The sequence below is a fragment of the Pleurodeles waltl genome, chromosome 3_1 (assembly GCF_031143425.1).
Source record: "Pleurodeles waltl isolate 20211129_DDA chromosome 3_1, aPleWal1.hap1.20221129, whole genome shotgun sequence".
Taxonomy (NCBI): Eukaryota; Metazoa; Chordata; class Amphibia; order Caudata; family Salamandridae; genus Pleurodeles; species Pleurodeles waltl.
Genome location: NC_090440.1, coordinates 1,966,113,603 through 1,966,136,816, shown reverse-complemented (window position 1 = coordinate 1,966,136,816; position 23,214 = coordinate 1,966,113,603). Strand labels below are relative to the sequence as shown.

Sequence of the window (23,214 nt, the reverse complement as noted above, 5' to 3'; positions counted from 1 at the left end):
CATTTATTGCAGCCCCGATGGGCGTTATTCAAGACCAACTCGCTTGCCGGTGAAACGCGAGTGCGACAAGTCGATAGGAAAATACAAGTATTCCGATCTGACTCGACTTGCATGCGCGGCAAGAGCAATAGAAAGAGGACTCGTCCTCAACAGAACACGCAGAGAGAGTTCTGCCAGCCTCGCTCCCACTCCACTTCAGGCCCCGTGATCCCAGTACACGCGCTGCAAGTGTGAAGCTCGTGTGATGAAATCAACAAACCATGCTATTAAAATATTAATATTATACGAGCAATATTATAACAAGAATGATGAGCACTTAACTGGCTGCTGCAGCAGTAAAGAAAAAGGGCAGACTTTCAGGCAGGGAACGTATAAAGCCTTGGGGAAAGATTATGATTCAATAGGACTATACTTCATGGGATATGTAGTTTAAAGTTTTGTGTCATTTTATTGGCTGCTGTGTTGACAGCAAAGAAAAGAGAAAGCATAATCCGAAGCCTATGGTCCTGCCAGAGAATCCATGACTGGTTAAGAAAGTTGTGATGTTTCTGTGGGAGGCTGGCCTGGTTTGTAGTGGGTACTTTGGGTACTTACACCTTATACCAGGTCCAGTTATCCCTGATTAGTGAAGTAGTAGTGTTCTAGCAGCTTAGGCTGGTAGAGGTAGCTATACCAGAGCAGCTTAGGCTGAACTAGGAGACATGCAAAACATGTGCAATACCACTTATAGCTACACAGTACTTATTCACAAGTAAACAAAAATAAAGGTATTTATTTGGGTGACACAGTATCAAAAATATCTTAGGAACAATACTCCTTCTGGAGGTAAGTATTATACACAATATATACACTAGACACCAAAATTAGACAAGTAAATAGTCATAGAACAATCCAAACAGTAGGAAATCCTATAGAATGGAATGGGAGAAAATAGGTCTAGGAGTAACACAAACCATATACTAAGAAAGTGGAATGCGAACCACAAATTCCCCCCTAGACAAGTGTAGTGTGAGCAGAATCGCTGGGAGAGTAAGAATGCAGTAAAGGTAAGTAAATTACCCCACCCCAGAGCCCAGAAAAGCAGGAGTAAAGTACTGCAAGTTTCCTTAGGACACACTACACCTTGTTTGTGTGATTTTGCAGCAGCCAACCAAGTCTGCAAAGAACAACTGCTGGATTATTGGACCTGAAGACTTGCAAAGAAAGGGGACCAAGTACAGAAGTCGAAAGAGGTTCCTGGAAGGACAGGAGCCCCTGCCAACGCAGTAGAGGGTGCAAAAGAAGATTCCACGGTTAGTCGAAGACTGAAGAAATGCACCTTAGGAAGATGCCAGCGGGTTCCTGCGTGATGCAAAAGATGGCCCACAGCGTGAAGATCGTTACAGATAAGATTTTGTGTTGGAAGTTGCCAACAAGCCTTGGATACGACAAAAGTGTGTATTGCGTCAAAATGGCACAGGATGGACCCAGGATGGACCTGGGGGCCTCAACTCTGTGTGAAGAGGAAGAGGGGACTCAGCACTTTAGAGAGCCCGCAGGATGCCAGCCAGCACCCCCAAGAGTCGCAGGATCCAGGTTCAAAGGAGGTGCAAAACGCAGTTGATGCAGCACAACAAAAGAAGGTCCCACGCCGCCGGAGAACAACTCAGCGAGTTGAGCGTCACAGGATGGAGTGCTGGGGTCCTGGGCCAGGCTGTGCACGAAGGAAATTTTGGAAAGAGTGCACAGAGGCCTCAGGAGGCGAAGAAGACGCAGTACACATGGGTACAGTCGCTCTCGGGGAAGGCAAGGTCTTACCTCCTCCAAATTGCGTCAGCAGGTCCTCAGGACAGTCTATGTCGATGATTCCACCCTCTGTGTCCAAAGGAGCACGCTCGTTCGTTGCTGTGAGAGGAGTCCCAGGGTACCGGTCGTTGTCTTGGGAGATGCCTGCTTGGAACAGGGGAGTGATTCCGTCACTCCACAGGAGATTTCTTCGATCCTTCTGGTGCAGGATGAAGACAGGGAGTCCCCAGAGCGTGCAAACCGTGGAAACTGTTGCTGTCTTGGAGCTGAGGTTGCTGAAGAAAAGTGTCTCTTGTTGACACTTTGTTGCAGTTAGAGCGTTTCTTTGAGCAGGCTGCAGTTGATCCGAGGTCAGAAGAGTCTGAAGTTGTTACCGAGGATTCCTGAAGGATACTGGCAAGCAGAATCTGAAGAGAACCCACAGGAAAGACCCTAAATAGCCCTGGGAGGTGGGTTGGCTACCTTATCAGCTAAGGACCTATCAGGAGGGGTATCTGACGTCACCTGCTGGCACTGGCCCCTCAGAGCCCTCCAGAGTGCCCCCACACCTTTCAAAGCAAGATGGCTGAAGTCTGGGACACACTGGAGGAGCTCTGGGCACCACCCCTGGGGTGGTGATGGACAGGGAAGTGGTCACTCTCCTTTCCTTTGTCCAGTTTCACACCAGAGCAGGGGAGAAGGGGTCCCTGAACTGGTGTAGACTGGTTTATGCAAGAAGGGCACCATCTGTGCCCTTCAAAGTATTTCCATAGGCTGGGGGAGGCTACCCCTCCCCAGCCTGTAACACCTATTTCCAAAGGGAGAGGGTGTAACACCCTGCTCTCAGAGGAAATGCTTTGTTCTGCCTTCCTGGTACTGGGCTGCCCAGACCCCAGGAGGGCAGAACCTCGTCTTTGAGGTTGCAGCAGCAGTAGCTGCAGTGCAAGCCTCAGAGAGCTGGTTTGGCAGTACTGGGGGTCCATGGCGGAGCCCCCAGAATTGACTCCCCAATACCAGATTTGGAATGGGGGGACAATTCCATGATCTTAGACACATTACATGGCCATATTCGGAGTTACCATTGTGAAGCTACATATAGGTATTAACCTATATGTAGTGCATGCATGTAATGGCATCCCCACACTCACAATGTCCGGTGAAATGGCCTTGAACTATGTGGGGGCACTATTGCTCGTGCAAGGGTGCCCTCACACTTAGTAACTTTGCAACTAACCTTCAGCAAGTGAAGGTTAGACATGTAGGTGACTTATAAGTTACTTAAGTGCAGTGAAAATGGCAGTGAAATAGTGTGTGCACTATTTCACGCAGGCTGCAGTGGCAGTCCTGTGTAAGGGTTTGTCTGAGCTCCCAATGGGTGACAAAAGAAATGTTGCAGCCCATATGGATCGCCTGGAACCCCAATGCCCTGGGTACCTAGGTATCATACTAGGGACCTGTAAGGGGGGTCCTGTATGCCAATTGAAATTGGTAAGTGAAGTCACTGGCCTACAGTGACAAATTTAAAAGCAGAGAGAGCATAAGCACTGAGGTTCTGGTTAGCAGAGCCTCAGTGACACAGGCACTACACAGGCATACACATTAGGCCATAAATTATGAGCACTGGGTCCTGACCAGCAGGCTCCCAGTGAGACAGGCAAAAACATACTGACATACATGTGAAAAATGGGGGGTAACATGCCAAGGAAGATGGTACTTTCCTACAGTTTCCCAACAACCCTGAATTTGCACACACCTAAAGCAACTCCAAATTTTCACCTGAAAGGGAAAGCGTGTCAACAACACGTCATTCGCCCCTCTTGTTAATGTCACTACGAATTACTGTAATCGTGTTGAAAGGAGAAGATAAGCACAACAATCTCCTCCCCACAGACTGCAAACAATGTACAGTCCTGCTCTCTTATGAGTTACCTGTTTTCTTTATAGTGCTTTGTTACTAATCTTACCTCAAAAAGCTCATATCCCCACTGATATTGTTTGTTTCTATTTTGACTTAGAAAAAACAAACATATATGGGAAGAAAACAGCCTTAGTACTTCTTGCCCTCAGCCTACCGTACATTGGACCATGACATTCTACTGGCACAGCCAAATGTCCAAATCTGCCATGGAGTAGATCCAATCACTTCTCAAGCACAGCCTAGAAGTGTGAATTGGGTATCTGGTGCTGTCTACTTGGAAGATTTCGTGGGTTTCAAAATCTACATATGTCCACATGGGGTAGCCTTTAAAGCAGTCCCTGTTGGGCTTTCATATTGGCAACTCTGAGAGCATATAATTCCTATTGTTTCTGCAAAACAGCCCTTTGCCCTAGGTGAACACCGCAACACACTTCCACCCAATATTTCACTGTATGAAATAGTCTCCTCTGCAGATTTTGCAGCTAGGGCTGAGACCCTGATGTTGGGAGGGGTATAGTTCAGTTCATTTCACTGCAACTGTCTGCAAACTCAAGTATACCTCTATCCAGGTCTTTGAACGTTAGCAGCCAGTAAGAGGGCTGGGCTGTCACTCCCTTCTCAAGTCACCACATTCACAGAATCCAGCAATGTCAATCTGCATTTTTCCTTTTCTTATAACTCCTCTCACTCATTCAAAATGAAAATTGATTGCTACTCGCCAGAGGTTCAGTGATGCAATGCTTAAATCACTGTAACATCTTTACTCAAGGCTTTTAAAAGAAACCTATTTCACAGGATGTAAAGTTTTCAAAACCAAGTGGCAATCTATAGTGTTCTAAGGCATCTAACATAATGCAAATGTACTCATTACGAGTAGTCCACTGAACTGTGGCCCCCCACAGCAAGCATCCAAATATACAGTTGTAGGAGTTTAAATTTGAACAGGTTTCTCCTGCTAAAGTGTAATGTTGAAAAATGCCCAGAAAATACTAGGACATGGAGATTAAGATAAAATGTGCTTGATTTGACCCATTTTGCGGAGCTAAAGTAAAATCATTTCAAACAATTCACATTTCATTGCTAGAGTTGGGATCATGGATGCCCTTAGAGGTCTTCATTGATAACAAATCATTTTGTTCTGTGGAGCGGCATAATGTGTTGCTGGCTTTGTGATTCATACGTAAAACAAGACTGCACCAGGCTTGCTTCCGCAATGAAATGGAAGTGCCTTACTAATGTTGCATCGACTATTTCCATTGGTGTCACTTGTAGGAAGGTTTCTTGCTGTGGCAGAAACTATCAAAGGCATACATATGCAGTCACACCGTGTGCATCCGAGTGCACTATTATTGCAGATTTATGCGAGTCATCACGTCTAGTGGTAACTGGCCAACATTACGCGTTTATTGCATGCAACTCTTCAAGTATCCATTGAATTGTCAAGATATCAACAAAGTTTTAAAGTTTACGAGTCTAAAACATAGGGGAAAGGGTTGTATTTTATGTAGCAAGCTTGCTATGAAATACCAATTAGAAACACTTTTCAAAGAAGAAAAACGAAAGTAAGAGACATTTTCAAGGGTCTTATCCACCGAGTGAAATTGTAGTGTGGAAATTAGACAATACAGTAAAAATATGAAACCTCTAGAGTGCAACTAGTGTTGCAAAATAGTTGCACTTATGCTACATACCATGCTTCTCATCCTGGATTTTCATTTAATAAAGCAATGGATTGTACACTGCTAACAAAGAGGCATAAGAGTGGCACACTCGATAAGAGAGTGGGTTCTTCATAGAAGCCAGCAGTCAGGTATTTGTTTTTTCCTGGAAGAGTTTCAGCATTAAAAAAAGTATATTAATTTTATATTACTAATCCCCCCACAGAGGTATCATTGTTTTCACCAGAATGTCACTGAAGATCCAAGAGCAAGGTGTGGGGCAGTCTCCAATCTGGGTATAGAAATTTACAGTAGCTGTGAGCTGCTGCGATTGTGAACCTCGATTGCTGTGAAACCAACTGTGCTGAACAATGTCAAGGTCAGCATCTACTCTTCTTAGGGAGTCAGCCCAGGCGGCCACTGGGGCTGAACCGGATTGGTTGGAAGCGAGATAGACAAGAATTTCTGTCCCGAAATAAATGTAGAAGAAAAATAATCACTTTCTCTGATCTTAACCAGAACAGATTGTCTACCTATAGGATGGAAATTAGTCAGTATTGCAGTGTCTCCTTTCATTTTTTTTTTATTATTATTTTATTATCGGACCCACCTGACCCTCTATTAGCATCTTGGGTACATACCCATCGCTTAGGGAAATAGTCACCAAAGAGCAGATGGAACAGTGCTTAATTTGAAGCAGAGGATTCCGGTGCTCAGCACTTGCACTTAATTGTCAACACCGGCACAACAGTCTGCCACATGCTGGTGCTGTTTGTCTAATTCAGAGATGAACACAACAGCAGTTGTTAATTAATTCAGTTAACATTAAAATGACTAATAGATGCTGCCCAAGTAATATGTACAGCTTTTGGGGATTGGAATAGTTTTGTTACACTTGTTAGAGTAGGATAGTTAGTAGTTGTGTTTGTAGTGTCATTAGCAGCCTAGTAGGAGAAATAAGTGGTGTAAGCTGCAGTGGTCTACCGACGAGGGCCCTGGTATTTATTTTGTTACAAATTAAGCACTGAGATGGAAGTGGGCGGTATTGTTGCAAAATCTAGCAGGAGCTATTATGGTTACAGCTTGCGAACACATTCTTTACCGGTACAAATTGTGCATGTCTGTATTAATGTATGTCAGTTAAGGGAGCATTTAGGGCCATATTTATACTTTCGACGCACAACTGCGCCAACGCAGTTGTGCGTCAAAAAATCTAACGCGGGCTAACGCCATTCTGAAGCGCCATGCGGGCGCCGTATTTATTCAATGACGTTAGCCGGCGGCGCTGCCTGGTGTGTGTAAAAAAAAATGACGTACACCAGGCAGCGCCGGCGTAGGGGAATATGGAGCTTGGGCGCCAAAAAATGGGGCAAGTCAGGCTGAGGCAAAAATATCACCTCAACCCGATTTGCGCCATTTCTTTCGACTCCCAACCCCCATTGAAATGACTCCTGTCTTAGCAAAGACAGGAGTCATGCCCCCTTGCCCAATGGCCATGCCCAGGGGACTTCTGTCCCCTGGGCATGGTCATTGGGCATAGTGGCATGTAGGGGGGCACAAATCAGGGCCCCCTATGCCACAAAAAAAAAAAAAAAAATACTTACCTGAACTTACCTTATGTTCCCTGGGATGGGTCCCTCCATCCTTAGGCGTCCTCCTGGGGTGGGCAAGGGTGACAGGGGGGGTGCCTGGGGACATGGGAGGGCACCTCTGGGCTCCTTCTGAGCCCACAGGTCCCTTAACGCCTGCCCTGACCAGGCGCTAAAAAACGACACAAAAGCAGCTGGACGTCATTTTTTTTGACCCGCCCACTCCCGGGCGTGATTTTTGCCCGGGAGTGTAAATACGGCACACATGCCTCGGAGTCACTTTTTTAGACGGGAACGCCTACCTTGCATATCATTAACGCAAAGTAGGTGTCCACGCTAAAAAATGACGCAAACTCCATGGACTTTGGCGCTAGATGCGTCTAACGCCAAAGTATAAATATGGAGTTAGTTTTGCATCGGAATTGCGTAAAAAAAAAACGACGCAATTCCGGCGCAAACAGAGTATAAATATGCCCCTTAATCCGAACCAATGCCTGAGCTGAGGAAGGAATGAAGATGAGCATAACTTGTTTGACATTAACCGTACAGGTATGTGGAAGACAGAGAGGAACTGAATCGTCAGACACAGGTGGCTTACACTGCTGTCTGCAGGTAGAGAAAATTAACCCTGCCGTCAATGTATCTGGTGTGTTGTTGTCGACGATGTGAACAATGTCCATTCTAATTTACCATACTTATCTTTGACTATCTTTGTACCATTCCTACAATTTCCGCTTTGGATGTAGTAACCAAAGCATAATCTATAAAATATCTCGTTCTGAGAGTGAAAGAGTGCTACAATCGGATATTGTTCATTTATTTACTTTCTCTGTTGTGAGGCTTGTTTGAATGACCTTTACATTCTGTAGAACAAGCAGCCTACTATTCCAGACATTGTGCAATAAAATAAAGCAAGAAGCACAACTTCAAACATTCTTCGTACCCTCGCACCTCCCCAGCCCGACCATTTGCAAGCAGGTACAGGACTACCACCAATGCAGCAGTCAACACCCACGCCAGCAGTGGTAGTGGGCCTCAGCTTCCTTAAATAAAACTTTGCATTTTTTTTAACAAATTAAAAACTCGGAATTGATATGAGCCATTTTCAACTGCTCCGGGAAAGAAAACTAAATTGGCCCTCAATTCTGAACATAGAGGCAGATTATTAAAATATTGAAATGAAATGTATTTTTAAGAGAAGCACTACAGCTATTGCTCCTGAAATCTGACATTTGGGTGATTGCATTAATTTGTTTGTGGGATACAAAAGGTGTTTAGCAACAGTGTATGAAACTTTCCAAGTGGGACCGATCAGCCTAATTGGTAAATAATTCTGTATGTTATGTTGTTGCTGTCATTATGGGTCAAGGGGCGGACTGGGACAAAGTAAAATTGCCCCCTTTAATGAATCGGACAGCTAAAAAAGTATCCCATATTAACAGATCAGAGCAGTTTTGAACATATAAAGACATGCTGTTTACGTATTTCGCAAGGTGTGGGCGATTGCACATACTTGTGTTTGCCACAGAGAAAGGTTATGGGAATACGAGAGTAAAAAACAAAACAAAGAAAAACTGCAAACACTATGACGGTCAAAGCTGACCATGTCATAGTGCTTTGTCTTTTTTTTTTGTTTTTACTTTAAGCCATGTTGCTCAGCTGGTGAACTGATGTGCAACATGTAAAAAAACAATGACAAAGCTAATAGATTTTGCCTAGGCGAAACCTATTGGCTTTGCCAATAGTTGTTTTAATAAAATCCGACTACTGCCCGCACCCCGGTCGTGTAAGAGGGACGGTCCAGCATACAAATGCATTTAAAGAGGTTTACTGAATTACACAAAACAACAAAAAAGAAAAGACACTCAGCAACCAACACACCCATGGCTAAAATACAAGGAACAACGCAGGCGTCTGATTGCTTTACAAAAGGCGTATCACTGAAATATGAAAGTAAAGAGTACGAAACGTATTGAATAGTGGGATGACTCATGCGCAACAAAAGGGGTGGGGCACTATAAATCGAAGAACATTTTTAATACTGCACAGACATGCGATGGCGGTGATATAGAAAGGGGGGCGACATGGAATGCTATAGGGGATTGGTGCAGTAAAAACAGAAGCAGTGAACAACAGGCAAGAGCGGCAAAAAATGTAAACGCTAGAGACAGGTGTTGTAAAGAGAGAAAAGAGTGATGTGTTATAATCCACAACAAACTCCCAAGATTGTCAGTCCATTTTCACGCATCCACACCCGGTCTCACTCACCACTACTGCAGCCACGGGCTGTCCTGGGATGTAAGACATTTTCTCTCCAGCTCACACAATACTCTCTACCTTGCGCTCTAGTCGAACCACCACTAACTCTACCCGGCTAGAGCGAAAGAAGGACTGCCCAAAACAAATTAAACAGAGAAAGGACTACTTTCGCGGCGGCCATATTTAAACAATCACTACAGGATGGCCTGTCAGAATTGCGCCACACCCTCTCTCCAAAGGGCAAGTTTGAAACGGACTCCCATGTCCGTCCAATAGCAGCCATGTTTAAGAAGATTCCCTGCTTCAGTTATTAGCGCCAGTCACCTCGGACTACGTTTTACAGACCAATCCGAATGAGCACCTAACACTAAGAATGTAGATTTGAAATGAAGAGAAAAAGGTCCCTGGTCAGGAATTCTTTTGTTAACGAAAGACAAGATGCAGTATTGTTTTACTTGTAGTACTGCTTAAAACACTGAATTGCTTGAATCTAAAATACAAGTATTCAACGTGGTTTTGAGGTAAACAAAAAGTCAGGAACCGGCCAACGGCGCGTGAAATGGACCACGGCGATCGGCTACTGTCAGCTGGGTCATCACCATGTCTGCTCGGTGTTCTGTTGCTTTAGTCTTAAATCCGACCGACTTCGACGCTGGATTAGAGTAACCCTGAATGATGGGCGGAGCTCTCGTAACGAGTCTGCGTAGAACGCAGGTTAACGTGCAGAAGGAAGAAGCAATTCTCAAGATAGCACGCGTTTTTCCAGGGGACATCTATGTGTGATTTTTTAAATGTCACACTACTCAGCGTGGTGCTCCTGCTGTAGCATGCGTCTGGTGTGTGTTCTCATGTTTTGTCAAATGGACGACTTCCTGATTTTTCAGTGATTAGACTTGCCCTGCTGTGCTTAGTGAGCCGGCGTCTTGGTCTGAGGCAGCTGGAAGTTCCCGGTGACCCCTTGAACGGGGTCTTTGCTGTGTGAGTATCTTCTCAATTAAGTTTCAGCTCCTGAGACAAAAGCGTGCAACGTTTACGTATACTATTGCGAAACGTCGGTGTCTTGGCGTCGTTTCACTGCAAAGGAATACAAAAATAGGTTATTATACCATGGTAGCTGCTTTGTCAGCTTTTTCTGCTTACTGTCGGCAACTGCAGGGCGCGCATGCCCAGCTTGTCTTAAAGTAAGATGGCAAATTCCCGACATCCTTTGCCCATCATGGTCGATTCTTCTATGCGATAGGCCTCCTATACTTGGAATGGGGCAGCTAGAAGAGCCCAGCTGGGAGGTTAGTGAGCCCGGCCGTCCAGTGGGCCTGCGAAAGTGGGGATGTTACCGCCGTTTGCACCAGCTCAAGTACCGTGTGGCTGTTTTGAAACATCGTTTGAATAACTTGAGGGGGCACCTAGTACATTAACAGTCTGGCCGCTATCCACAAGCAGTGACACTGTAGTTGCCTTTTGACATAAACTACGCTGCCCCAATAATACGTTTATTTTGAGACCGATATTCTCCATGATTTCAGTGGGATACCTTCAAAGAATTAAGCCCCTTTCTCGGATACTCAAAACTACTGACTTCTGAAATAAGTTCCCTAGACTCCCAAGGCATGTCTGTTTTAGATCCTGCTTGATATTGCAAATCATTATATGTTGTTATCAATTCTTTGAAAATAACAGAGTGGACGTTGGTTCCTCCGGAGAAATCTATATCTGCTTCATCTTTTACGGTTTAGTGTTCGGTGTATCGTTCTACCCTATATGAAGTGCTACCATTGGAATGCATGGCGACTCTTGCAGCTGAGAAGCATACCTAATAACCACATCCTTTGTCACATTCATTTCTTTATCAACCCTGTTTTGTTACTCCTCATTTCCTGGCATTTGCTTCGCCAATATATCTGGCTCTAACTCAGAAGCAGCATTTCTGCATGCAACATACTCGGAAGCATCTGTGAAGACTGGTGTTGGCATTTTAAAAGGCAGGCTTTTACCCCTGTCAGTGCTTGTTGACATTTATTATCTTATTAGTAATAATGGTTTCCATGTAAGTTGCTGTCCCGGTCCGTCTGCCAACATTCTGCTATTGAAAGCCTTGCGATCGAACAGGCATTTTATGTGCCTACTTTGAAGCGCTGTCCTTTATGCTGCATACCCCATTAGTCACGATGCGTATGTTTGAGTCAGCCTTGTAGAGTCCCATCAAGCACCTTTTGTTAGTATTCTGCATGGCAGTGCGTTATGGACTGCACAGTGCCAACAAAAACGTATGGACTGCGCAGTGTCAAAAATCAGTGTCTTTCAGATAGCAACCCATTTTTTATCACTGGCATTTATTTCCACGGCATGTACTATCTGCGAATTTCTAGTAACAATCTAAAATGCATTACCATTGTCCCTTATTTTCTCCGTTAAATGAGGCCCCAAGATGAGCAAGGCGTTTGGATAAAGCCAGACTTGAGACTCTTTTGGCTTGTCTATGGCGCTTGGTCTGCCTTTCTGTGGGGAGACGAGCTTTTCAAAGTATTTGCTGATCCATATTGTAGTCCGCCGTGTTAGCTCTCAATAAGCAATTATCTACTTGGTAACTTCATTATATTCTAAACTGTCCTCTTGTGTATTCATGAAGTACCCTACTGCTATTGTTAAGGGGAGATTAGCATTATTGATGTAGTACTGCCCATTATGTACTGGTTAGTTTATATATACTATGTGTAATGTAAGTGGTGGTGAAATTGTAATGGGGGAGTGTTCGCCTTTTAAGGTGCTAGTCGCACCCTCCAATTCGCCACCTGCTTGTGTTGATGTTCTACTGTGTGGATGAGGGGAACCACACTCCAAGCATTTTCTGGTGGCTCAGTGGACTAATGAGTCCTCTCCAGAAACCTGTACATGACCTCATGGTTGCCAATTAATATCCCTTTCACACTTCTGGGGTAAATAAAGTGCGTACAGTAGGATAACGAAAATCACCTGTTATGCAGCGACAACATGCCCTTGAGATAAACACGCGCTTTACAAATTTACGTGTGTTTTTGGGTGGTGTAAGAGCCATGAACTCATTTTGCTGGCCACCAGAGCAGTGTAGCGTTTATTCCAACTCGCAGCAGGAGACATCCAGTGGCAACAATGTTTCGATCACAACTGCTAATACTTAGCTAGAGCTGAAGTAAAAATATTCCAACATTTTCTGGCAGGTAATGAGAACCTGTAATACCAACCACCTGAAGGCTACATAACACGATTCTTGCAGTTGTTTCTTCTCTCGAATACTCACCTTTCTAAAATCTGAATTTGTGGGCCACCGTGGCAGATATGGAAAATATATTTATAAATTCCATGTGGCCAAACCTCAATTCATCCTTGAGTTTGTCCCTGCCCACTTTCACTCATGTCACATTCCCTATTTTGAGCTCCATGCTCCTGGCTCACTGCAATCTACCGAACCTCTTCCTCTGATTCCTCTCCACATTTTCTGTCAGCCTTTTCTTCTCTACAACTATTACACCATATTCACCCTCTACTTAGTAACTATGCAGGATATAGGTATTTGATTCTATGCCTCCTTAGTAGAGACTCAAACAGACATACTTTGTGAAACGTGTAGCATTGTGTTGCACCTGCACTGTCTCTCTCCTGGGATTACCCACTCATACGCTGCCACTCCCAGATGAACACACTTGCCTGCTAATCTGTGGCGTGTTCTAAATGTGCAGTCCCTTGTGGGTGGTACAGGCTAAATGTTCTATTTCTTATTTTAGTGCTGTGTCATAACTATCTTATGTCTTCTGACACAAATTGTACTCCATGGACTGATATTAAAAGCTTGACTACTCCTACATATAGATGTAAAACCTGAGCTCCTTACAAATTTAACTTAATTTTATGAGTTCAAATGAAACGCGTTGCTCCTACGACAACAGTACAAGTGACACAAGGAATACTATACTTAGCTTTTTCTTTGTTGCTCCTTTTATCGCCAGAGAAACCATGGATTCTTTTCTGCTTACTAATCCTTAGTGTGCAGTACTGCGTTTTAAACACGCCTCAAAATCTTGTCCTCTGTTTCCCTCTCAGTGAAAGGGAATCAGCACGGTTCCCTGGGTTTCTTTTTACTGTTTCATACCCAAATGCCACATCTCTCATTCTACAGAATGTGGAATAATCTCTCCTTCACATCAAAATTCCAGCTGCGTTGAGTAATTCATTTAGTACCTTTCTGTGTGTTCACAATTCACTTACTAGAAACCTTTCTCTGGGCCACTACTTGTTATCATCTTAACATACTCTACAATCTTGTGTAAGACTCCATTCTCTTTTGGACCTTCCTATCAGTCCTTTGTGAAACAGGTTTCCCATCACTCTGGCTATTATACGTTCAGTGTCTTCACCATTAAATACTTCACACTCTCAACGGGCAGTATAGATAATGTTTTTTTTTTTTTTTGATATCCTTGGGCGTATTCTATGGCAGGGCTGTATTTCATGAACATTGTGCACGATCATGCCAGCTGTACTGTAGTTTTAGTAGAATGTACATTGGCAAACCCTACTAGATATGCCAGGGTTTTATGATCCATTTGAGTGTAAATTGGGAACCTCACTGTCGCAGATGCTGCCATGTCTCCTCTTTGCCATTTTGGGTAAAAACCACCCCCACGTCATGAATATCGGTATCTATTGCAATTGTAAACTGGCATCTCTGGTACAAATGGTTGCAAAATGGGCACTGCACAACTCTTAATCTTTGTGAATGCATTAGCTTGAGCATTCTTGCAAACACATATTGGCCCTCATTTATGACTTCAGTGGCCGGAAAAGCCTGTTTGCTGACGTTCCGACAGGGAGGCTGCAGCCATTGTGGCTGCCTCCTCGCCAGGGCAATTACAAGTTTACAGCTGGGTCTGCGGGTGGTAACTCAGTTTCCACCCGCTGGCCCAGCGGGAAACAGCCTACAGCATTGTCTCCGGCTCATAATAGAGCCAGGGGCAATACTGTAGTGCGTAGGGTGCACCAGCACCCGTCGCATTGTTCACTGTCTGCTAAGCAGACAGTGAACAATGCGACGGGGGGGGCCCTGCACTGCTATGAAACTTCTGGCGGAGAAGGGGGTCGTAATCCCCAGGGTGGCGCTGCTTGCAGAGCTGCCCTGGCGGATTATGCCTACCCTGGAGATAAAAACTGGCGGTGCTGGTGGTCCGACCGCGGTGCTACCGCCACAGTCGTAACACAGCTGTCCGACCGCGACCCTGGTGGTCATTAGACCGCCAGAGTCGTTATGAGGCCCTTTGTCTCCTTGAGTAATTGTGAGAGGTTCAGCAGTAGGGGCAAAATTGGATATAAATTTGGCATAAAACTCAAAAGACCTAAAGGATAACACTTGGTTTCTGGTGGATCATCTTCAAAGGTTTCAAAAGTACTTGTGTGGATTTCATGCCCTCCCAAAAAATTGTAAGTCCCACCTTCCTTGTGAGAAAGTGCTTCTTCATGTGTGTTCAGTTTAATTTTTTGATGGGTAATATTGGTGTGTGTGTGTGGTGTTTTTTTTTTTTTTTTTTTTAAACTCTGCACACTGGGGCATTACTGTCCAGGTCCCAGTGTATGTGACCTGACCACTACAATATGGAGACATTGGCTAATGCCCCATTTTTGTATTTATCTTTGCAACAAGGCTATATTATATAGTACAAGGCAATGCACCATGAAATTAAGTTACATCTCTCCTGTGGACTGCAGAACTTACTGTACTATCTACGGGAGTGACAAAACATGGTTTCAGGCCCATCTATGTAGCATGACCCCTACAGCCTTTAAACCTTCACGCAAACCTGTCAAAGTAAAATGTTTGTGATCAGAAAGATCTCTACTTCTAAATATTAAATACATCGCAACTCCATCTGCCTTGTAGCTCACAATGTAGGGTTGCCAGCATCCAGTAGTGGCACATGCAAGATTTTAATTCAGGCATGCATCTAGTGACTAGCCCTTAAAAGTTATTTTAAAGAGCTATATCTGTCAAATGAGAGAAACTGAAGTTCAGAATAAAATGATAAACCTGCTATCTACGGTTTGGGACTAACTACTGGAATAATTCAGACTCTGTGTTTACTGTTGATTAAAACTCAAATTCAGTGGTGAAGTTGTGTTTTTAATAAATATAGGGGAAAGGTGCCTTTTAAGAAGTTAAATGTTGACCTCCAGTAGGCCAATTGGCAAACATTTTTGCTGGACTGTCAGCAGGTGGTCGCATTTAAATGTTTTTAGATTGTTTCAAGATTAGTTCCTGCAAATGGGTGAAGTTGATATCTTTTGAAAGGCTTTCTCTGTTTTTAGGTCTGCCTGGACAGCACATGCAATGTATTTTCGAGACATTTTGTTTCCTATCAGTGGGCGTACAGCCTGCCTGTTGCTTATCATTGGTCTGCTTTATTGTTTCTTTTAAATGTTTGCTTGTATGTGATCATGGCGTGCGGGCTTGACTGCTGTACTCTCCTATGGGTCATGGCCCAGGTGCTCGCTTGTCCTTCCATTGCTCTTGTTGTGGGAGCTGCTTTTTTATTCATCTTTTACAAGTGTTTGCACCCCAGTCACATATTTCCTACATTTCTTTAAGTTTAGTGTACTTGCTGCAGATCCTGCATTTTTTTTAAATTGAACTTTCACCAGTGTTTGCGAGTGCATTATGGCCACATCTTTCCTGCATTTTAATAGCTTAGTTTTTTTCTTACAGTTCCTGCAATTTAATTTTATTTTTTCATTGAAACAGTCTGACAGTGCACCTCACCCACTTCCTGTATGTTAACCTTTATGTTTTTGGTTTAAACAAAGCCAGCATATGCTTTTATGTTTATAGTTTAGGATAGGTACTTTCTACATTATTTGCACAGAGGAGACTTAATTTATCGGTAAACATTTACTCCTAAGTGAATGTTTACTATATCTTCATTAGTTTGAATGTTTCTTTGACACTGCTGTTACCTCTGTTCTGCGTTGTATTATTTGTTGTATAGTGGCCATTTATTTTTCTGTCTGTTTTTGGGAGGTAACATTTTTTATTTTAATTCGTACTCGCTTTTATCCGGATATTCTAACTATTTTTCGTGAATCAAATAACAGGCTTATACTTTCATATTTTTTCTGATTACAGTAGGTGCATGTCTCCTTATTTTTAAAGTGGGCGCTTTATTGATCATTAAACATTCAATCTGTTACTGAGGTTGTATTCCTTTTATACACTAATGCCTGCTTTATGCTTACTTTAGTATTATAGTCTTTATTTCACAATTATTTTATTTTTAAAACCATATTCAAGTTAATACTGTCACTTGGTTTCAAACATAGGTGTCCAACATTAACCCAAGTTGTACATGTCAAAAAATGTGCTTCACCCCCCCATTATTTACCAATGATGTGTACTTTAAAAAAAAAAAAAAAAATTAAACCACTTTCAACTGCTCACAGGATGTTGTGGCGATGCTGGGACTTGAACCTCATTCTCCAGCTTCAAAGACCACCACTGTGCCCTCCGAATTACAATATACATAAAAAATGCCAACGACGGTCTTCCTATTTCCATACTAAAACATTGATAAGGAAGTTTTTTTGTTGTTTTCCCACTTAACACACCATTTGGCCTTTTCAACACCCAACATACAAAAAAATAAAACCACAGCCAATGGTGACTATATCTCAATACAATTTTAAAACAACTTTGCTCCATGATGCTTTTGCCTTCCCACTGTCAAATTTCATTCTTACCTCCTCCATTGCTGCTGCTTTAACCCATCAATTAAAAAATAATTTCAATAAATGTAAACACGATTTCATAAATTATAAATAAACAGTACTTTTCATTAAACATGTGATTTACTACGACCCTCCCCATTATCCATATTACTTATTCCCTACCAAGACCCATCACATTCTTTGTATTAAGCACGCCCAGCCACACAAAAGCAGCCAGCGTTGCCCAAATCATAATGCTTTTTTAAGACCGCCATTGTTAATGCTTCTGCTTTCTTCCAATCACATTATGCTTTGTTTGCACCGTTTCTCATGCCTTAATAAATAACGAAACAATCGTGGCTGTTTCAAAGCAGTTTTCAATCACATTTTAAACATACTGTACAATCACCATGCTTTCCAACACAGCTCAATTAGACAATACCAATAGCTCTTGCAGAGGCGAGATCTATTGGATTTGTCAATTCTTGTTAAGTAATCCATCCAAAGATGGCCGTCTTACATACGTGCACGTTTATTGTGGCCATCTTGGGTAAAACAAAATGATTGCATACAAATGATTTATGACTGAGACCTATTCACTTTGCCTATGCTTGTTTTGATTTGTTTACGTGCTGAAATGATGTAAGGAAGGTTAAGTGGGTGCTGCAGAATTCACAGCTGGTGCTTCAACATTTCTTTCCCCGGTTAGAAAACTAATTAATTGAAGTATTTCTTGAGTTGCATGACAGTCCTCGTGGCGGAGCAGTTACTGCTAGGAATGGACTATGTAAAATGAGTGGATAAGTGATGTAACCAACCTTAATTCCCACAGAGATACATGGGGGGTGGAGATAGGAAGCATTTTTCTGTAATAATCGTTTATTGTTAGATATTGTTTTAGTAGGGTTGGGTTTAGAAATCTTTTCATTGCACCATCCTAGACATACATTCATTACTGAATTTGATAGTTACGACCTAAATTCAATTTTAGTACTATTACAGCTGCTTGCCAGCTAGATGGAGATTTGTGAAATTTCTGTATTTCCTCTGGCACCTACTTTCTTGCAGCATAGCTACGTTTAAATGTATTGCAATGCACGTTACAGCAAGCTGTTTTCATTCACTACTTTTTTTTTTCTTCTTTTGTGTGCAGTTGAAACCATCTACAGCAATGGCAGCTTTGGCAATGAAGCGTGAAGGCCCTCAGTTCATCAGCGAAGCTGCAGTGCGAGGCAATGCTGCAGTTTTGGACTATTGCAGGACATCTGTATCTGCTTTGTCGGGAGCTACGGCAGGAATTCTAGGCCTGACTGGCCTGTACGGCTTTGTCTTTTATTTCCTGGCCTCGTTTCTCCTGTCTCTACTCTTGGTGCTAAAATCTGGCCGGCGGTGGAATAAATATTTCAAATCCCGAAGACCCCTCTTCACTGGAGGGCTCGTTGGAGGCCTTTTCACTTATGTCCTTTTCTGGACTTTCTTGTATGGCATGGTGCATGTCTATTAAAGTGATCAGTTCTCTGAGATGTTTTTAATGAAATTTGAGGACTATTACTCGATTAATTTAATCGATAGACCAAGACTCCTTATTAATTTCTAATTGTTTGTGTTCTTGTGTAAAAGTAACTTAATGCCATGCAGTTCTGTTCCTCTAATTAAATCAAATATTGAACTAGTTGTGATAATCCTTTGAGTTTTTTCACCTTCGTTATAAGTTGTCATGCACGGAAATGTGTTTCTTAACCTAATTTTCTAAACTATTCTGTCACGTTTTGTCTCCTTGATCGCTTGTTGGAATTACATTTTAACTGTGGCATCTCAAATTGATGACTTAAATGTGTATAGTGTAAATATATAAAATGTAATTGTGCTCTTTCACCTTTGTTGTAAGTTGCGTGCATGAAATGTCAACTATTTTTCATTAGTGGGAAGGAATCCAAAATAATTTGACAAACTATTGTAGCACAGTTTCTGTATAGTCTCTCATTGGAATTTAATTATAACAATTGCTTTCATGTTCATGACTGTCCAGTGATGTATGCCAGTAAAGCGTTAAATCTTGCTTTTCTGTGTATGGTAAGAGGAGGCTTTAGTTAAAGTTGTGTAATTATTTTCCTTTAGATAGAATGAGCAGTAATAGTTAAATGTCTAATGTCCCTTAAGACTGCAAGCTCGAAAATTATCAAAATAATTTTAACAAGGAGCGAATGTTGATACACGACGGTCGGCATGACAATTTTAGGCTATTCTTGCTCTCCTTTTCCAATTGCTAAAGGCATAGAGTGACTGGCATGTTGTGAAACTGTTACTAGGAATTATTAAACCTTGGCAGGCTCCTGTCCTCGCTCATCAGTTTGCTTTTGCTCTTGGAAAATCCTAATTTATGATAATGCAAAACTAATGATGAAGCGGCCTACTTTCATTATGCTGGTGTGAGTCGCGAATGGGGACCACACTGCTTAGTACGCATTCATAACGATCTGTGGGCTTTGACGGTAAGTTCCCATAATGTCACAGTGTGCACGACAGAATGTTCTAAAATAACTAATGGGAGACTTAACTGAATTACAGTGGAAGGGAAAATAGGATTTCTGTTCTTTGGGTACATTCTGAAGTTGTCATTGTGTACTGTTTGATAGACGCACAGGTAAAAGGAAGTGGGTTCAGATGTGGACTGGGCTTCTTTGTTTATTTGTGCTTTCTTTTTAGTAAAGAACGCTTCAGTACAAGTATGTCTTAGAAACATGTTATACATGATTGTTGTCTTCTTGTGGTTGCTCTTTTTAAGACAAAGTTAGAAATATGAGCTGTGTAATATTGGCACAGTCAAGAACTGGGTTTCTGTGTTTTTTAAACCGATTTTTCAGTGGTTATACAACCGGGCTAAGTAAGTTATCTATTCTGTTAGATTCATGTCAACAAAAGCTCCTCTAGAATACGTTTTATCAACTCTGCAAGGACCCGACCTACATAGACCCACTGATGCATCTACTGCAATTAGCGAGTATGTATTTACCATTTGCCTTTTGCGTGTTTATTGTAAACTATAATGTTAGATCACTAAAACACTGCAGAGCTCCAAACCCTTCCCTACAGATCTTAGGTCCATATTTATACTTTTTCACGCAAAACTGTATTAGCGCAGTTTTGTATGAAAAAGCATAGTGCTGGCTAGCGCTATTCCAAGACGCTGGCCAGGCGCCAATGGCCAAGCCATGACCACTGGGGCCAAAGCCATGCAGGGGGCCCCAAGTCAGAGCCCCAAAGGGTGGGGGGGGGGAAAAAAATACTTACAGGGACTTACCTGGGATCGGTACCCCATCCTGTGGTGTCCCTCTGGTGTGGCTGGTGGTGTCCCGGGGGCCTGGGAAGGGCACATGTGGGCTCTTTCCATGGTCTCTGACCATGGAAATATGCCTACAGGTCCCCTAACCCCTGGCCGTAGCTAGGCATTAAATAATGGTGCTAAGCAAGCTTAGCGTCATTATTTACGGCCCTGATTGCGCACCCCCCACCAAAATGCTGGATTTTAGCACGGAGGGATACATATGGCGCTTAGACCATATTATCCTTTTCTGAACGGGAACACCTTCCTCGCATCTCCTTGACTCAAGGTAGGTTTTCAAGTCCAGAAAACGACGTTAACTCCATAACTTTGGCGCTAGACGTGTCTAGCGCCAAAGTATAAATATGGAGTTAGGTTTGCACTTAATTTAACGTAAAAAAAATAATGCCGCTAATTCAGCACCAACCGAGTATGACTATGGGCCTTAGAATCATGAGATACTTTGGACTTAACTTGTTTATTAATTAACATCCGTGCCCATACTTGTTCAGACCCATTCACGCTAACTCATGAGACAGACATCACAGGATTGACTTCTTCCCTGCAGGTCATTCTCTGATCAGAGCTGAGGAATAGGGGAAGGGGCTGTGACAGGCTTGCCACCAGCTAATGTTTTAATGGGACATTAATCCCCAGCATCGTACTGGCCGGGATATATTGTGTTTTAGTAGCATGTCACATGGTTAATTTCTCATTGAAAAATCTTGTTTAAGGGTCTTGAGGGGACTTGAATATCTGACTCCATTCTGTTCTGAAGAGTGCTCATTTGTCCCCGTCATGGGTTGCACAGTAGTCTACAGAACAATTAGCATAGTCAGATGTGTAGATCTTGAAGTCATTTCTTGCTGTTTTAAAGTGTGTTTGGATGTAGGAAAATTACTATGCACTCAAACTGCATCCATGTCATTCATCATTGCTGTTAGCTTGTTTGTTGCTAATCATTAAGTAGCCTTTATGCAGCAGTTCTTCCCTGTAGTCATGTACACACGTTACCTTTTTTTTTTTTTTTTTTTTTTTTTTACTGCAAGTAACTCATTTATTTTTTGTAGCAAGGTCTTCACGTTCGTACCTGTAATAGTTGGCCTAAACAGAATAGATATTTATACCAATGAGGAGGTGTTGGTAAAATCCTTCAGCCAATCAAGTTCCAATTCCCATTAGATTTGCATCACAGGCCAGGTACTTCGCATATGAAAACCGGGACCAGTTCCTCGTGATTTTCCTTGAAATCTTGACTGCGTTTTGGGGATGTAATCCATAGGTGGTATTCCTTGTCCACCTTGTTTGGGATACCTAAATAGTTGGCTACTTTCTCATCCATTTTTGCTGAAGTTTAGGGAATATTTTTCTCCCGAGTCTTCTTCTCTTCTGCACCTCATTTGGTGGAACAATCTTTCATCTTCATGCAATAAATGTGTGTAAGTACACGATAGTCTTTCTGTGTTGTGCACCTGACCAAGATCGCTTTGAAGGCCTTCTGAATGGATCTCATTTTTTTGGTGTCTGTGTTTTTCACCTTGAACGCCTCAGTAAATTATATATGCTTAAGTAGGCCTCCACTACGTCTGTGCTGGTTTCAAATAATGCTCCCTCTGCCTTTCAGTTGAAGCTCTTCCAACATGAAATGTCATTGTTTTGACAGGCCAGACAGTGTGGCATTAAAAAATACATGTTCATGATTGCCACAATTTAACTTAATCACTGAAGCAAAGGTGATGTGGTTGCTAATGTTTTATTTGTGGTATGGAAATTTACTCCCATGCTTATTTTACTTTATTGAGTTATTATTGGCAGCTGGCAAGAAGCATCTTTCTTGCGAGCTGTAATACTGCAGTGGGAGCCCACTTCAAGAAATGGATAACTGATATTTCTTTCCTTGCATGAGAGAAATAAATTCTCTCTCTTTTTGTTCCAAAGGATGAATCTAGGTCACATTTCTGTGTGGGATATGGAACTTATTTGAAGGATGCAAATGATCCCTTAAGACAATGTGGCTTTTCCTAGAGAGACTGATTAGGGCTAATGATCTGTCAGAGGAAGACAAACTGAGCCCTGACGGTCGCGCCTACCTAACAGCCAAGCTGTCTGATTGCAAAAGACCTATTGTCCAACAACGTACAACATATATTGAGCTTAGAGCCCACCCTTTGCTTACACTGGTTGGTTTTACTGTCACTCATTTGCTTGCTGCTTATTCAGTGACTTGCTTGTCAATCTTTTGTCCCTTCCCTGTAGCACGTCCGCTTTATGTGTCATTCCACTGCTTATGTTTAAAAAAACGATTTTCTATTTGCTTAAGCACTCTATATGAGAGGACGTATTTTCCAGCTGTCTTGTGTGCGTTTTTCTGACCTCCTGATCAGTATTGCTCTTTTGTCCATATGCTCCTCTCCCATCCCTGTCTCTTGCCCACCATCATGCACTATGTGTTGCTGTCTCATCCAGGTGCTTCTGAAGTGTTATCTCCCTCTTATGCTTCTCTCCCACCCCGCCCTGCATATGCTGCATTTTCCCTTCCTGCCTTCACTCCCTCCAATTTATTTAGGGTCACGTCTGAGCCTGCGCGTGCATGCGTGACACTGTTGTGCTCAGTAAAGGACTTGGAGCCTGCCTGTCATTTACCATTTGTTGGTTTGCCTGGCACTCTTCTTTGCAGCTTTGTACTTCGACAAGGCATGTCTGGCATCATTTCCGTTACTCTGTGTGGAGCAGGGATCGAGCACTAATTAAACCTAATTAGTGCCCGTCCCCTGCTCCCGACCTGAACAGTGCCAAATTTAATTTTTCATTTCAACTTCCAGTGCCCCCAAAACAGAAGGCTTGTTATCCGCAATCTGTGATGGGGAAATGTTTAAGTACATGACGGACATTTCTCTTGACAATGTTTTTATTAGTTTTTGTTGCTGGGTGACGCTAAATTTACTGATGCTGTAAAACGTGTTTTTACACATTCCCGTCCCT

General features: G+C 42.6%; 2 protein-coding genes across 3 annotated transcripts in view; one reads left to right on the top strand and one right to left on the bottom strand.

Annotated features, from left to right (window-relative positions):
* TAX1BP3 (Tax1 binding protein 3) overlaps positions 1-9,399 on the bottom strand; it is a 168,335-nt gene extending 158,936 nt beyond the window's left edge. Inside the window, exon 1 of the mRNA XM_069226342.1 lies at positions 9,198-9,399. Within this exon, the coding sequence (XP_069082443.1) occupies positions 9,198-9,236 (39 nt within the window). The 5' untranslated portion in view covers positions 9,237-9,399. The remainder of the gene's footprint in view (positions 1-9,197) is intronic.
* Positions 9,400-9,881: 482 nt separating this feature from the next.
* EMC6 (ER membrane protein complex subunit 6) lies at positions 9,882-18,582 on the top strand. 2 transcript variants are annotated; one of them, XM_069226341.1, is made up of 2 exons: positions 9,882-10,166; positions 18,064-18,582. In XM_069226341.1, exon 2 carries the CDS (start codon positions 18,082-18,084, stop codon positions 18,412-18,414), a length of 333 nt encoding a protein of 110 aa, XP_069082442.1. In that variant the 5' UTR covers positions 9,882-10,166; positions 18,064-18,081; the 3' UTR covers positions 18,415-18,582. The 2 variants fall into 2 exon arrangements, with proteins under 2 accessions (XP_069082442.1, XP_069082441.1); XM_069226340.1 differs by lacking the exon at positions 9,882-10,166 and adding an exon at positions 10,342-10,474.
* Positions 18,583-23,214: the final 4,632 nt, after the last annotated feature.

Coding starts and splice junctions, on each gene's coding strand:
- EMC6 (XM_069226340.1), top strand. CDS start 10,445: ATGGGGCAGCTAGAAGAGCCCAGCTGGGAG. Junction 10,475..18,063: donor TAGAAGAGCCCAGCTGGGAG/GTTAGTGAGCCC, acceptor TTTTGTGTGCAG/TTGAAACCATCTACAGCAAT.